The sequence below is a fragment of the Lytechinus variegatus genome, chromosome 2, assembly GCF_018143015.1.
Source record: "Lytechinus variegatus isolate NC3 chromosome 2, Lvar_3.0, whole genome shotgun sequence".
Lineage (NCBI taxonomy): Eukaryota > Metazoa > Echinodermata > Echinoidea > Temnopleuroida > Toxopneustidae > Lytechinus > Lytechinus variegatus.
The window spans coordinates 72,463,951-72,481,408 of record NC_054741.1 but is presented as its reverse complement, the minus strand read 5'-3'; the positions used below and the strand labels follow the sequence as shown (position 1 = coordinate 72,481,408).

General features: G+C 34.8%; 2 protein-coding genes across 2 annotated transcripts in view; one reads left to right on the top strand and one right to left on the bottom strand.

The window, feature by feature from the left end:
* LOC121408927 (carboxypeptidase D-like) overlaps positions 1-3,377 on the bottom strand; it is a 38,639-nt gene extending 35,262 nt beyond the window's left edge. Inside the window, exons 1-2 of the mRNA XM_041600648.1 lie at positions 2,285-3,377; positions 1,018-1,160 (exon numbers count right to left, since the gene is read on the bottom strand). Coding sequence (XP_041456582.1) covers positions 1,018-1,160; positions 2,285-3,251 — 1,110 coding nt within the window. The 5' untranslated portion in view covers positions 3,252-3,377. The remainder of the gene's footprint in view (positions 1-1,017; positions 1,161-2,284) is intronic.
* A 242-nt stretch (positions 3,378-3,619) lies between these two features.
* On the top strand, positions 3,620-16,652 carry LOC121408929. Its single transcript, XM_041600650.1, has 7 exons — positions 3,620-3,741; positions 7,023-7,121; positions 7,673-7,728; positions 8,094-8,150; positions 8,973-9,093; positions 9,808-9,980; positions 12,109-16,652. Exons 1-7 carry the CDS (start codon positions 3,705-3,707, stop codon positions 12,160-12,162), a joined length of 597 nt encoding a protein of 198 aa, XP_041456584.1. The 5' UTR covers positions 3,620-3,704; the 3' UTR covers positions 12,163-16,652.
* The last annotated feature ends 806 nt before the right edge of the window (positions 16,653-17,458 follow it).

The window sequence follows — 17,458 nt, the reverse complement described above, 5'->3', positions numbered from 1 at the left end:
TCCTACTTTAATGTCACACCTACATGTATATATGTACTACTGATACTACTTCTTGTGCTCAATCAGGAATACAGATTTCTGCTACAGTGACTGTAATCCTGATTAAGCACAGTAGCATAAAAAATCTGTTGAAATGCAAATTTAAATGCAAATCTCAAATCTCTCTGATAATTGTGATTTATAAGAGGGCAAAGGGTATTAAAGCCTTATGGTGAAAATCAGATGTAGCCAATAATATGAACAAATCCAGAAATGATACCAGTATCTTGCAGTCTCACCTACATTTACACGATTCATTGTACATAGCAGCAGTGATAACTTTGAAAACAACTTAACTTTTCTTTAAACATGAATAATTTTTCAGAAAAATACCATTCATTTGATAGTAAAATATTAAGTTTGTTGACCTAAAATGACCTTTGACCTCGATCATATGACTGAAACTCAGGAAAGATGATCAGTAATATCATTTGGTTACCCTTATGTCCAATTTTCATGAAATCGGTCCATATGTATGATCTTTTAAAATTATGACATTTCAAAACTTAACCTTGGTTAAGAAGATTTCAGTGCTGATGATGCCGCAGCCATTGGAAGAGCATCGTCTTCATGTATAGTCCCGCTTGGCTATGCAGGCGATACAAAAAAATGGAATGTTGAATAATACAATGGGAGAACGCATTTATCTTCAAACTCTTTCAAAGAATAAATATTTATTATGTGACTGATACGAAAGGCGATGAGATACATGCATTCTGCATTCTGTGAAATAATTGCTTTTTAATGTCTGACTGGTCTGTATTAGGCAATAGATCTAATTTAAACCTGTATATGGGTGTACCTAAAAATCTGTAAATTTTCTCATCTTCCTAATGCTTACTGGACATTTAGCCCCATGCTCGAATTTAACCAAGAAAATTTTCTTTTTCCTTTTCTTCTTTCTTTTCATCTTCTGTTCATCACTTAAAAAAAACTGAAAGGGGATACAGTTGCATTTACTCCCCTGGTGTAACTTACCATTTCCATATATGCCAGAAGAGCTGGTCTGTTGTCTTCCCATTCCTGTGTAAGTTGACTAACGTGAGGATATTTGCAGCAGGACAGTTCAATTGTGATCTCAAAACAGTTGCTGTTCATATAGTTGAAATCTTGCATCCCACCTTCACAAATAGGAATACAAGGGAGAGTGTTGGCATGAAATCCACTCATTTTGAAAATTAATAAAACTTTAACTCAGTCTGTATACAAAATGAATTAATCCCCCCCAATATCAATTTACGGTACATAAAAATGGCTCTTTTTTTCTTGAAATAAGTTTTTCAATTCTTGCAAGTTGCAATACAAAACATATTTACACTTGGCCAACATGAGGATCTATAGTTTGTTATATTGATTTTAGTGAAACGATTATTATTACATGTACTGTATGTTCCAAACATTTCTTCAACATGGGATCTTCTGCACTAGATGTTAAAATGCTTGGGTAAGATTGAATATGATACCGTAAAAGTCCGTGTGATTCATTATTTTTGAAAAGGCTTATGGAATGAGATTGCGTCTGACAACATAATGGGTCATTGACCCAACCTGCCACTACATGTAAGCCACCCTTTTCCAAGTATAGATTTAAAGTTTGGTCATTGATATAGAATAGTTTGTGTAAAAAAATAGAATACGAAAAAACAGAATGGTTAAATTTAAAATGAAAAAATTTGTATCTTGAAAAGTAGATTGTGACAAGTGGCAACATAATTCTTCTATGTACTTATGTTTTTTTTCCAGCACTTATTATTTCATGCCAGTTATTCAAATATAACACGGATATCTCAGTTTTAAACTTTTATTGTACGATAATACGCCAGTGGCGGACTGTACCAGCCTGGAAGAAGAGTAAAACTTTATATTTTAGTCATTGATATTTTGTGTATTTGAGCAGATGGAGTAACTCATCACCTTCACCTACAGTACATGTATGTTGCTAATGAGGTACACCTAACATGTATATGGTGCAAGCCCGATGTGGTATTGGGATTACCCTTTCTTTGTTACAACTTTCTTTATATTCAAAACTTTCTTTAATAATTGTCTGAATTTGTTTTAATAATATTTCCCCAATCAACTATGAGTTTCCTCTTAAATTATTAAAACAACTTTCAACTGAGGCTGGACCACTTTTTAATGCAGACTTTGCACCTATAGTAGCCCCTTCCCGTCTACAAGTAAAATTGATACTCCTGTTGGTCCAAGTGAGATGGATTATAAAGAAAGAGGTGTGGTGCCTCACCTGGGACATCATACCACTGTGCTCCATTGGTAATCCCTCCAGGAAAACTCTCACTGTAATGAGGACAACCAGGATTAGTATGCATCACCCGATGATTGTTGGAATACACAGTAGCCAACTTCTTGAAGAGTGCATCATCAGGAGACTTGCTGTACCTCCCAGGCTGATTTGGACGATGATTCCGGGTGTCATCGAAAGGATAACTGGCAACAAGGCTTCCTCCGTGCAAGTTAGACGAGAGCACGAACGGATTGCTCTCAATCCATTTCATCATTAGCATGGTCTCCTTCTGACGATTCTTCCATTTATCTGCTGGGTCGGTGTGGAACTGGTCTGGGAAATTACGATTCAAATCAACTCCATTTGCATTTTCCCGTCCTGAAGCAGGACCTTGCCCACTGCATTCTCCTTCATGAGCCATATGAAATCCATCGGGATTCATGGTTGGCATGATATAGATGTTGGTTTCATCCACAATTTTCGTCACTCTCTCATCTTTTCCATAATTCAGGAGCAAGTACTCAATGAGGTAGATGAGAATCTGTCGTCCGATGACTTCATTTCCATGCATATTACCAACATATTTAAACCACGGCTCTTCATTCTCAACAACTCCTGGATTGTCTGTTATTTGCATCACCCATAACTCTTTCCCTTGCACACTCTGCCCAATGCTCGACAAGTTTGTGATTGATGGGTAATCATTAGAATACAACCTAAGAAGGTGGCTCAAATCGTTGTAGGAATGGTAGTACTTTGTATCTATACTGGAGCTCGTCCGTCTGAATCGGGTGCCAACTCTGTCTGTTTCCTCCCCCAGCAGTTCGGCGACGCGACTCAAAGGATGAATCGCAGAAAAGGCCGAACAGAAGGTCAGGATTTGGAGAAGTAATATGAGTAAACAAAATGATTTAGCCAATTTAAAACTACCCATGCCATATCTTGGTGATATAAAATACGTCATCATGATGAATTCATGTCAGGATTATGCACTAAAAAGAATTAAATGCACTATTTCAGTGGCATCCACGCCGGTTTCCGCATCTGGAACTGTCTCGGATGGGAGAGCCACGCAATTATGAAATTAGTTTTGAAGAAAGGAGCTAATCATTTATGATCCGAGCAATATTACAGCAAGTAGTAGATGATATATATTTAGATAGGAAATATTTACGTATTTTCCATTTTTCATACAAACAAGTCAGTCAAGTATCTAAGATATAGCCATGAAGATATTGGAAATCGTAAAAATGTATTTTTTGGAACATTCTCCTTTCACGAGTTAGCAACTATAAGCTTTTCACGAGACTAATCCCTGAGAAACAAGTCATGTGACAAAACAAATCTGGAGCCGCCGCCGGGATCGGGATGTCGAGAAAGTTGACGGTTCGCAGACTTTTTATTGCTGGAATTCTACAGTATGACTTCCGTTTTCTTGTATGTCCCCAACATTATTGGTAAGTTTATGAAACAATTTAGTTCGGTGTCCATTTCAAAAGATATATTATATGAGATCTGATAGGGAAAACAATAAATTTAGTTCAGCCCTTTCAGTTTCATATGCCGTGTTTTGACCGAGTAGGAGTTGCTTGACTCCCCCACAGCTCTGGCGTAGACGCTCTAGCCTCGTATGAATTCGTACTCGTGATTTGGGTACGATATTTGGTTGGGTAGTTGACGTTGTGCTGTTTCACTTCTGTGCGACGTCAACAACCATGACAACCTTTTCGATTTGTGTTGGGTCTATTTAACAGACAACATACAAATACAATTAAAATTGTTTCAACAATTAAACATGTTATGGATAGACCTATAATATTTCCTATTAAGTGTAGACTTAGTAATTTAACTTTAAGAGACATCGATGATCGATCTGACTGTCTGAGAGTGAGTTGATGATGATGATGATAATGATAAATAATGGTAATAATGACAAAATTACATTGCAACAATACCGTAAAGCAACAATAAAGATTAACGTCATAATAATGCCAAAGTAGAGATTTTACTATCTGCTGTTTTGGAGGAGCTTTTTAAAAACATTTTCTGATTTTCTTGTTCACACAGACTGATGTCAGCCATGGGGCTCGTAGTGGTGGAGCTTCGACCGCGCTTTTAAGCGTCTATGGAGAAAAGGGCGAGCTCGATCATCCTCGATTACTGCTTAATTCCCCCTTTTACTGGCAAAAAGGGGCGCAGCAATAAAGAGCAAATGATATTGAATATAATCAGCTAGACAGGAATATTCCTAATAACCTTCGTTTCTGGGGATTTATTTAACAATTTCTGACATTTTGCTATCATCCCCACTCACCGACGGTAGTGTGTTAGTGCTCGAGCCTGTATGCGTAATCAGGACCACCAGTTCAGGTGACTGGGTTTTATCTAGATTTTTATTTTTATATATTATCTTGAACGAAACAACCAAAATACAGAATCTGAAGAGCTCTTTTGGTCTAATGATCAGCTTACCACCTTTCCGAAACATATCCTGGAAAATACTGAATTTTTATGAAAAACATGCAGAATCAGCGAGGTTTTCTTTAATCATTTGCCGTCATATTTGTTATGCAGCCAAGCATATGATTGATATGAATGCACCAGCCAATCACCTTCGTGTTTCTATTGCCAGTTCATGAACAGAAAATAGTAACACAAACGTGATTGGCTGGCATGTCCGTACGCTTAGTTGCATTACAAACATGACAGTGAACGATCAAAGAACCTAATCCTAGATCTGGATGTGTACGATGCAGGGCCCTCCTGGGCATAAACGCATTGGGTGAGAGAGGGCGGAGTGAGGATTAGAAGGTTCTGTCGATGGCCTTCTTGAATGAGCTTGTCGATGTTGAGTTGATGACAGCGTCACTCAGGTGATTACTACTCAATGAAAGTGGATGGGAAGAATGAGTTCCTGTATTGTTCAGTTCGTGCTCTGATTGGATTGTTGCACTTCTGAATGTTAGTCATACAAATTCAGTATTTTCTAGCTTGTATTTCCGAAAACTGGTTAGCTGACTACATTCCCTATTTTTTTTCTCTTTACTATTCCGCTCTTTTTGCCCATCAAAAGTTTGAATTGTGCAGTAATCAGGGGCGGATCCAGCTTTTTAGAAGGGGGGGGATTGGGTGGTATGCGAGGTGTCCCCCTCCCACAGTAGGGAAAATTTTTGAAAATCTGTGTGTGGAAATGGTGTTTTCTTGCATCTAAACCACCACTATTTTTGGTTAATAATAATAATAATAAATGAAATAAATACAAAGAAATAGAATAAAATAAAATTACAAGTGTAAAAAAAAATAAGATTTAAAAAAATTGTCCCCGGATTTTTTTTTTTTTTTTGGGGGGGTTGCAACCCCCCAACCCCCCTCTAGATCCGCTTCTGGTAATCGAGGGTGGGCTAGCGCACCTTTCTCCATAGACGCTGTAGTTAAGTGTGGTCGAACCTCCACCATTTCAAGCCCAATGGCCGTCAACGGTCTATTGATGCAGGGGATGCCGCAGAGCCAGACAAAGTCTTAGCGGAGCATATCCCTGACAGAAATAGACCTATTTATCAGTCTGAGATTATGCTTGAAATGAATTTCAATGACCTGATGAATAATGATTCTATTATTTAGATAGCAGTTTCAAAAAGATAAAAAATTTAATCATAATACTGAATGCTAATATATTCTCCAATACTCTTGTAATTAATTCATTTATAAATTAAGGATGGATTTGTAAATATCCCAGCAATGAATTTATAAGGTATGTGTCAACAATTTGTATTTGTTGCACATTGATTTATGTAGGTTTATTTCCAATTCGTCTAATGCCAGTTTGTCCAATCGCCAACTCGTCTACTATCGTTTGGTCCGCCGTCAGTTCGTCCACTATTCACAAAGTCTGAATGCAAATTTGTATACTCACCATTTTTCTGATAACCAGTTGGTCCAATAGCCATTTAGTCAAAATACTATTTGGTCTAACTGGACTAAGTGTTAATTTTGCAAAATTAATGAAAATGAAATGGATATTAGACCCACTGGTTATCAGATAAAATGGTCATAGACAAAATGATTAGATGAAGTGACGATTGGACCGAATGATTATTGGACCAAATGGTTGTTAGACGGAATGACAGACTAAATGAAAGAAGACCACGTGGTAAGGGGACAAATTGGCAATTTACCATTTATGAATACAGTATATTCTTTTATTTGTTAGGCCTACACTTGGTATTCATGCATGCAAACAAGATGAATATCCAACAAGTTGGACAATATAACAACAATATGAGTATATAAGATTTCCATATGTACCCCTCACCAAAAAAAGGAGGTTTAGACTTGTGATGTACTTTGGTTTCACTCTGAAAATCCTGTTTTTTTTCTGTAACTTGCTCCGGTTGGGATTCAAACTCATCTTATTAATGGCACTGCAGTTAACATCTCTGACCACTATGCCTGTGAGAAAGCGCTGATAGCGGAAGTATTTTGAGAGATTATGAAATGATAGGAATTTTATTTTTCTGACTAAATGCTCATTCCTGTATGAAATTTTGATGGAATAGAGCCATTTATTCTACTTAAATTCCATCCTAAATGTTCTAGATTAGGGCTCAATATAATTTTTCTAAATCTTCTCCATACTTTTTAAAATAAATTTTAGTGGGGGTATAGTATTGAACTCTTACCATATTTGTAGGCCTATAGATGTAACCATGCAGGGAACAATTTTCGTGATCATTTACAGGGTATATTCGTCTGGCCTTGGTCTTCAGTAGTTGTTTCTTCTACTCTACAAATGCTGTAGTCTTCATTAGCCTTTACCTTGCTCAGTCAATACTTGATGGTGAGTTATTGGTTTCTCAAAAGATCTCTTTATAGTTTTGCAAATGATCATACTTTCCAAAGTCATTTACTGCTTGCTTCCTATAAAAAAAGTTGTATTACTTTGTTTTATAATAATGTCTTACATCTAAAGTGCATACAGAGAGCTTACTATTATATTAATAAATCAATATTAATTAATTGTTATTGTTTTCAATCTGAATTCAGAAATTAGCTAGAAAACAAGCCTGGAACCATTTTATTCTGTCAAATGCATGGACCTCTTCTGCTTGTCCACCAGTGACTTTGCTAGACATGTACTATTAGTTCATTTTCAATGCATATAGACTAGGTATTGAAATGAAAGTTTTGCCACTGTCAAGCGATGGTTCTAGACAAAAAGTCATTACCCAGATATTAATGGGTTGGAACTGGAGTCATTGCTGGTGCACAGGCCTTTCAAGTTTAAATTATTACTATTTTACAGTCTGCCATTTGATGCTTTTCATTTGCTGTATGAGATTTGGAATGAGCAGATCATGTGAAATGTTTATTTTATCTCTCTATTTTCAGGATTTGATGGTGCACTGGCAAGAAAGCTGAAACAGACTTCAGCATTTGGTGCCTGGGTATGAGTATATTCCTTTATTATTTTGCCACCATGTTCTTTATTACTTCACCATACTTTATCTCATAGTGTTACTATTTTGTTGAATGAAAAAAATAAATCACTACCATATGGTTTTTAGTATGTACAACAGATGATGAAGGTGGGGCATTTTTGGTTACATTATACTGTATACAAAGAAGCTTTACTTTTTATTTTATTTTCAAGTGAAACCATCCAGAAAATGAATTTGTTTATAAATTTTGATAAGCACGAGATGTATGAATTAATGAAAATGTATAGTTTTGAGACTTTATTATCATAATGAAATTCTATTTTTATTTCACTTATATTTGTTTTATTTTCTTCACTGTCTTTTCTTCTTAGTTTGATGTTGTTATTGACAATCTAGGGCGGGGTATGCTATGGTGCAGATTATTCAAGGTATGTTTTTGTCAATTTTAATAGTGCAAGCATGACTTATATGTATTTTGTTTATTTTGTAAGACACGATTATTCTTCATATGTAATGCTGCTCAGTAGACAAAACTGCATGTCTGCATCAAAAAAGTGTTGAGGAGAGTGAAAAATGTGGCTGTCATATCACTTTAGTATATTCCATGTGATCGGGGGGGGGGGGGGGCTTCCATTGACCAGTGGATATCATGCGCGACCATGTGGTCGCATGTGATAGTCTTCCTGTTTTACCTGGTGCAGTAGCTTAGCCTTTTCAAGATAGTGTCTAGACTGGGCATAAATTTATAGAATATCTTCTCATTGAAGCAAACTACTAGACAGACAAAATCCAGATGTGCAATCTTTCCATTCCAGCAACAGAATGATATAAGTGATTTTAGAATACTACAATGCCCTTTTACAAAGTTAGAATTCATGACTTACAATCCTGAAATAATTGTTAAATATCCTAAACAATATTGCACGATTTCACAAAGTGTCCCCCAAAAGGCTAAAATAAAAAAATGAGGAATTTTTTTGGGGATAATGTTGAAATAGTCTGTCAAATTTATATTAACACAACATTTTTGGCCTTTAATGGTCTCACGCAATGGCTATGCTATCATTGTATTGACAGTTATTAAATCACTGTTTTATTTACCCATTTAAATGGCCAGAGATCAAGAGCAAACTTTTAAGATTTTTTTCTTACTTGTCTCTTGGGATCATGGTTCATGAAAACAATAATGATATGTATCCTTCATCTTTCATGTTATTTTAATCATTCTTTCTTCTCATGTCTTGTTTCAGTGGGGTTACTTCATAGCAGCCATGGAGTGGTTAGTGTTTGTCTGTACACATAGTCTGGGTGCTCAGTGGAAAACAAGTAAAGTTCAAGCACCATGGATTGTTAACAAAGTTATGGAAAAAAGTAAGTCAAACACTTTTGGGGATCTGGGGGCTGTTTCACAAAGATTTAAGTATGACTTAGAGTCGCACTTAAATGCCGACGCGTACATGATATGCAACGCGCGATCTTATTGATAGATACGCAGTAGTGCGCGTCCTCATTACACGATCTGACCAATGCGGTCAAGCCTTTCATACCGTACACAAGTCGGTATTTAAGTGCGACTCTAAGTCATACTTAAATCTTTGTGAAACACCCCCCAGATGATTTTGAAATGGATTCAACGCAATAGCCAGCTTTAGTCTGGGTGATTCCATCATTGAAATGTTCATTGCCCTGAAGGTCAATGTTAGGGCTGAACAGAGAACACAGTATATGTAATGCATTCCTATTCTTATGCTTCCTCATCATCATCATGGCTGCCATCATCAGTCTGACTACCATAAACATTATCATAATCATCGGCAGCATTGACAGCATCAACATCATTATCTAATCTTCATGATGGTGATGATGATGCTGACAAAATGATACTGATATGAAAGTGGTGATAATGACGGATGGCAATTGCAGATCCCGATGACTATGATGATTGCGGAGGTAGTGTGATATTGATTATGATGTATGAGGTAATGATGATTCTGATGTCATCGCCAGTGATTAACAAGATGGTGATGATGATATTAATTACAATATATTTATTCAATTTATTCACATTTCATGTCATCTACCTAGATTTCAAGACACCACTTGGGACATTCACCATTCTAGGTCTATTTGTTCTACCTCTTTGGCTCTATGCACACTATACGGGTGTCCTTGGCAAGACTTTAAGAGTACCCATCTCTGTACAGTATGCTGGTATTGCGTTCCTCAGTACTGGAAGGGCGCTAGCTTTTACAGTTGAGGTAAGACGGTGCTCAGCACCTGGATGCATAGGCGGATCCAGGGGGGCCGGAGGGTCCCGGGGCCCCCCCTATTGGCGGAGTCAAAAAAAAGGAAAAAAAAAGGGAAAAGAAAAGAAAAGAAAAAGGGAAAAGAGAGGAGAAAAGAAGGAAGGCAAGCATGTAAGAGGAGGAAGATGAGTGAATAAAATTAGATAAGGGGAAGACTTGGAAAATATATTTTTTTTTAATCTTTCATGTCGGGATATAAAATTTCGCTCGCGCTTTGCGCTCGCATTGCCTTTTAGGTGATATCTTGCTCAATATGGACCTTAAAATATCAAATTCTGAATTCAATATACAAAACATATTTCAGCTGGGAAATTGAACTTTCATTATTTTGTTTTATTTAAAAATTTTCTGTTTTATGGTCTGAATATTAACAATTTCTGCTTGCGCTGTGCGCTCGCAAATTTTGATTTGTCAGGTACCTATTATTTTCCTGTATTCCATGAAGTTCTCAAAATACCCCTATTTAGGTCAGATTGTCAAAACGTATCAGCTATCGCTGCACGCTCGCATTTTGATTAGTGAGTTGTGCATATCTTAATATTAATTCTAAAACAAACTACTTAAAATCACCATTTGATGACAATTAATCATAAATTTCTGCTCGCGATTTGCGCTCGCATTGATAGATTTTAAACTCATGCATCTTATGCATAATTACAAAAGTGCTTTAAATGTCCAGTTTTCAGGCCATAATATTGATAGATTTCGCGCTCTCATACTTAGGAAGAGAAATAGGAAGATAGTCATCATTTTCTTATGATGACATAATGTCCTTATAGAATATCCTGGTCCTATGTCAAATGTCTTCATGGCTAAGTTCAAGCAGTCCATAATAGATACATTTTCGATCAGCTCAAAACGTATATAAAAATATTCCGCTCGCGCTTTGCGCTTGCATTATTAATGTAAGGAAGATCCCCACTTCCTCATCTTTTTCATGATTTACAAAACTTGAATAGAGTGTCTCATTCATTATAGGTCTAAATCTCGAATTTTTTTGCTCACGCTTCGCGCTCGCACCAATCGTTTAGTTATAAATACCTATTCTGTTAAGTTACAAAAAGTGCTTAGAATTTCCATTCCTTAGGTAAAAATGTCAAAAAATTTCAGCTCCCGCTTCGCGCTCGCATTATTTGATTTTTAAAAAATATGTAACGTCTTCATGGCTAACTGCAAGCAAGTCCTTAACAGTACTTTTTCCATCAGTTCATTTCTGCTCGCGCTTCACGTTTGTAATAATTATTTACTTGCATACACATATTTTTTCAGGATTGGCCAGAATGTTTAAAACTTTAAGAAAAAGTACATAAGATTCCCCCCCAAAAAATAGCTCGCGCTTCACGCTCGCATTACATAAATAAGGATTATGGTATTATATATCTATGTTTATTCATAAGAATAAAGCTAAGAAAATACTAAAAAGACTTCCCCTTCAAAGAATCCAAAAATCCCGGCAAATATCATATTCGAGTGGCCGATCGGGGAAAATATGGCTGAAAAAAAAATCCGGGCCCCCCTATTGGCGAATGCTGGATCCGCCCCTGCCTGGATGTATTCATATTCCATATTGCTTGGGACAACAACTTTAAGTAATTTCTTATTTATCTTGACCAAGATTAAGCTATGCACTTCATATACCAAAAGAGAAAGGCAATTTGTTCTGCACATTATTGTTGTAAAGGATTGGCTTGCTTTGAAGAATATTGATGCGGTTGTGATTCATTTTGTTTTTACTCCTAAATAGGGTTTGTTATAATAAAATGAAAGATAATTGAAGTTAAGAGGTCAGAGAATGATTAGAGACAGACAGTAGAATATTCTTTCTTGATTATGGGCCATAAAAAGGCGATGTGTGTGAGTGGGAGACCACCATGCAAACCTTCAAAGATCATTACTAGATAGTGTTTATAAGTACTTCATTGGTTGATGAACAAGCCGAGAAATTGTTATACAAACGCACTGTGTATCAGCGGGAACCATCAATAGAACTTTGATAGAGGGATATTTATTTTTAGGATATGGTTTCCTATGTATTAGCATTGTGTGATTTGTCCTTCCTCTCTCTAATTTGATTTTTTAGTCCTTCTTTGTCTATTCCCACATACTGTACTTGACGAGGGAGGAAGAAAAGTAGCACATCCAAGACTAACCATAGATAGGACTTACAAACAATGGATAGCTCACAGAATGTGCTACATATTATTTGGAGTAACAAAGATGGAGGACATGCCATTTTGGACTGCATGAGAATCCTCACCAGAAAATGCCAAGCATGCAAAGGTAATTTGAAACGATATGCAATGTATGTGTTATGTCCATGATCTGAACTTATGCATCAATTAAATGAAAACTGCCTTTTTTTAATTTAATATATTTTATTTATGAACACATTATGTATGTTTATTATAAAATGAATATTAAGAAAATACAATGTCCAAACTGGCATTCTTTTTGTGATAGCTTTTATTCAATCAAGTTCATAATTTTTTGTCATATCATCTTTATGAAATATATGAAATGTATATGAAAAAGGAAATATATGTAGTAAAAAATCCAGATTTAAATTCATATAGAAATGTAAAATATATATTACAATCATGTTAATGATGATGATCATAAGTTCTGAAGACTATTATGTTTGGATAAAAATCAAAATTTATGATCACGATTAGGTACGGTAATTCAAAGAGTAATATTCTATATGGACTATTGTAAATAAATGGTTGTTTCTTAAAAGCCATGAAATATTATGCAAATGAGTGAGATTTCTCAGGATCGATAACCACAGATACATGTATATTGTAATGTATGACATGCGATGTGTGCATAAGACTCATTTGAAATCGCTTTATGAATTTCTTTTGCCACCCACCACCCAGATGTGAGATAAAATCTTGGTGGATGCAAAAACTCAAATGTATTTCATTAAGCATAGTAGACAGCAATGTGGCGTCTGACTGATGTATTCCAGAGGGAGTGGTAAATTTGCATGTGTGTGACCATGTAATCCTGAATACAGTGATTGGGTGCAAAATGAACTTATAAATTCTGTCTGTGGAGATATTTTGACCATGGTGTACATGTATGTATATGCATTTAAATCAACCTGTAAAGGTTCAGACAGAGTTTAAGACTATAAATCTTAAATTTAATTCATATTTTGACCGAAATTGTTTGGAAATGTAAAGCATGATCTCACAGACTATAAGACGATGAAATATTATATGAATTGTGAACACAACTTTCTTTTCTTTTAATAAATTTGTGTGCTAATATTAGACTTTTAACAGAAATGTTGAGGATACATCTTTTTGCAATCTCAGACAGTTGTAAAATATCAAAAAAAACGAAGAAATGTATTAATGTGTGTGTGATTTTGATAAACATTCTAATATGCTGATACTGTAGTGTGTAATTCATTCCATGATAATTTGTTAATTGTTCTGTCAAAATAATTATGATATGAAGACAGTTTATAGTTCATTCCATTTCGTTTATTTGTTCTTTCAAGGTGTATAATTTATTTTTTCATTATGAATTTTTATAATTTGTAAGTGTATAAATCATTCCATGTGTTGTTTTTTGTATCAAATTAAGTGCCTAATTGTTTTTCATAAGGTTTTTGTGTGCACATGTTCAGTACTTAAGGTGATTTCTTGACACTTTCAGATCTAGTAAAGTCTCATTCTGATAATTGACGATGGTATACACGTTGGCATAAAATAGCAATCTGAAGGTCTCAACAGGGAGTAGTACCAGTATTTATAAAATGAAAACAAATCTTATTTTTAGTTCTTGCATTGGTTGTTTTGATTTGTTTTAATTATATTTGGAAAAGAAAATAACATTAAAATGTTGAAAACATTAGAGTTTAGAAAGGCTTATCAAAGTGTCTTAAATTATGATGTCTCTGGGAATTGTTTGTATTTTTAGCCAGGAAATTCTGAGCCGATGTTTGAAACTGGTAACTATTGTAATATATTTTCACAATCTCTGTAACTCACCCATGAATTAAATTTATTTAATCTTTTTTTTCCGGGGAGGGTCATTTTCTGGCAATTATGTTTCTTCTCTTATCTGGAGTGATGCTGAGGAAAGAGAACAAGTTCTGTCCAGGTTTCGTATACTTTCATTATGAAAAAAATTAAAAAAAAATAAAAAGGGAAAAAAAATTCAAAAGGAGACCTTTTTAATATAATGGGTTTTTTGCGATCTTATTTTATGTTATGCAATTCAGATATATACTGAAATGTTTAAATGAAGTCAGATGTTCTTTTGTCAGATGCACAAAGCAAGGCACTCAATTGGCTTAGGAGTTGGGATATAGATTTCATTCAACTCTTCTTTGTTTAGTTTTTCTACTGCAATTGTATAGAGAGTGCCACAGTATTCAAATAATGATATATCGCTCAAAAAATATTCATTCCTATATGTCTCAGGATGTATTTTTAGACTGTATTATTTTATTTGGAACATGGATATGGGTAAGAAACCTATTGGAATATAACATGCATCATTTGTACATGTTTTTGAAGAGAACAAAACAGAATTGTTGAAATATTTACAAGAATAGGAATTATATAAAATATTTTACATCAAAGTAACTTTTAGTTACCTTGCAACTCATATATGTTTCTTGCTATTTTGAAACCTAATTGTTACTACTGCATGTGAAACGAAAAGAAAAACAATGGTGTTTACAGTACTGTACAGTAGGTTCCATGGACACCATAATTTTAAGACTAATATGCAAATTTGAGCAGTAAATAATTTTCATATTAGTGATTTTACTATCAAATGAGTGAAATACAAGGCTTTTTAAGTTGAGCTTTGTTTCATCAATTTTTAAGTCAAGTTTGCACATTCTAAGAAATGCTAAATTAAAATAATAATCATAATCATGAAACATTGTATTTCTAGAGCTCTATATAACGATGTATCTAAGAATTTTACAAAAAGTACTGAGTAATATATATTATACAAGATGATTGGCAAAACTAAATAAAAAAATGTACAGTATAAAGTATTACTATATCAACTAAATATTACATACGTATATACTCAGTGTACAAAAGTTGGAAATGCAACATTCAATATGGTACAGATTTGGTGTTCTTATGAACCTTCTTATTTATCTAACTCTATTTAGGTTTTTTATCTTCATGCTTCTGTTCATTCTAATTACAGTAGAATTACACACAATGACTATCTATGTGGACTCTAATAGGAGAAAAATCGTCCATAAGCCCAAGTGCATATTCCCCTGTCTCTGATACATTAAAAAAAAATCATGTTCATGTATATTGATTTTGTTTCAGTTGAGGCTGATTAATGCCAGGAGATATTTTTTTCTTTAACAAGTTTAGGATTAATTGTAAACTGAAATATTTTGTTTACATAGTTCATTTGTTAGCATTTGCTTTGATACCAGAAGTGATCCTTGTAATCTTCTGCTCTGCTTAATTCAAAGATTTTGCTTCCCATTTTTTATATTGCATTAGGATATGTGAATGCTATGTGAATTAAAAGGTTAAAGCAGTCAGATAATCCTGCTATTTGAAATAGAATAAAAATAATGTTTAAAAACACAATTAATTCAAGTGAAGTACCGATACATTCCAGTTCAAACTCCATATATTCAAAACAAGAAAAAGGAAATACCGAACTTCAATATCCCAGAGAGCACAAATACCAATAAATTTGAATAAGAGACACAGATTAATCTTAATGACATTTATAAACTCCCGACTTTTGCAAGGAGATCCAATATTTGCCATTGATACAAAATAACTTGGGTTGGTTGACAGTACCAAGATAATTGTTGCTCCATGAAAAAGGTATGTTCACTGCATAGAGAAAACATACAAAATTTTAGTACAGTGAACTGCTATTACATGTATAAGAGAGCTTCCTTATCAAGTCTTCATGCAGGAAGTGAATATTGTGAGATTTGGAAGTATTTAACCTTTCATGAAATATTTCTTTATTGGTAAGTTCGGGATGTATGAATCATCCATCACCATAAATAAATTAATGCTACACCTTGCTCGCTATTGTCCATTGATAGGAAAAATAGATACATGAACAGATAAATTGCCTGAAAGATTTGTTGCATCCTTGAGCGATTTATCTTAACTATTTATTATTTTGTGTGAACTGTGAATGTTAAATGTACGACGTTGTCTTGTTTTTTGTATATCATTACAAATTAACATTTCATTGATCTTATTCATTGAATTGAAATCGATACCCCTTCCCTATTCCCATTAACTCAGGGAGAAACACTTTAATGGTAACCATGGGTGGATGCAGCATTTAATACTAAAAAAGGTAATAGGTCTCCATCACCACAGTAACGATCAAAAAGACATTTAGACAAGCAAAATCCCCAAACAAGACAAAAATGAAAAATGCTCAACCCTCCCCCTTCCCGATCGTTCGGTACCTTATTAACCATTCCTGAGATCGTTTAATGTTTGTTTTATGTTTGTGTGCTCACTCATCTTAACCTATGAATATGCTTATTCCTCTGAGGCTCTGTGTTGGTATCACTCCCTGAAGAAAAGGGTTCAGATTAATGCCTTGTGTTTGCATCAATTATTAAAATATTATGAAGCTCTCTAAGATATGAACTTAATGTTCTTTGTAAATTTACTTGTATACACTGTTAAAAAAAACCGTGATTTTACAGAAAAGAGAGAGAGAAAATTTTGCAGTAACAAAGCAGTAACAGAATCATTCCGTAAATTCATAAAACATGATTTTTTCTGCAATTTAACGGAACAGGACTGTTTAAAAATGGAAAAAGGGTGTTTTATTGAAGAAAATTTGTAAGATTCCATACATCAAATACCAATTTCCTGTAAGATTACGCAATCTGGTAAGATTACAGGTGTTCTCGAGACTCTGCTGCAGGAATTTCTTTTATTTTAAGGATAAATTTTAAGGACGCTGTCTGATCTATCCTGCTCCTCTTCGTCACCGTCTGCAAACAGCCTGGCCCTGATTCTTACAGTGTAGGAAAGAAGAGTTTAGAGGAAGAATAATTATTAATACGCCAGTCTCCTATTATGGAGACTCAAGGAAATCACAGTGTGCGGAATAATATCAGGATCAGACGGAAGTTCTTGCAAGAGATTAGGGCATGGGGGCAGTTACCAGGAATGCAGGTAGCTTGAGTCGAATTAAAAATCAATATGTAGGCCTAGAGGATTATTGTTATACCCACGCCTTGACAGGAATTAGAATGAATGTGTTCCAAATGATAAGAGAGGTGAATAGTGTGACGGAAATATTTGTAAATTGGCTAGAAATGTTTGGGATGCATGGGGTATGAATAGTTGGTTCTTTTGACGAATGGGCACACATCTTACTCGTATTCAATATGGAGCAGACCTTGAGCATTTCTTTGCCCTGTTCGTTTCTATTCT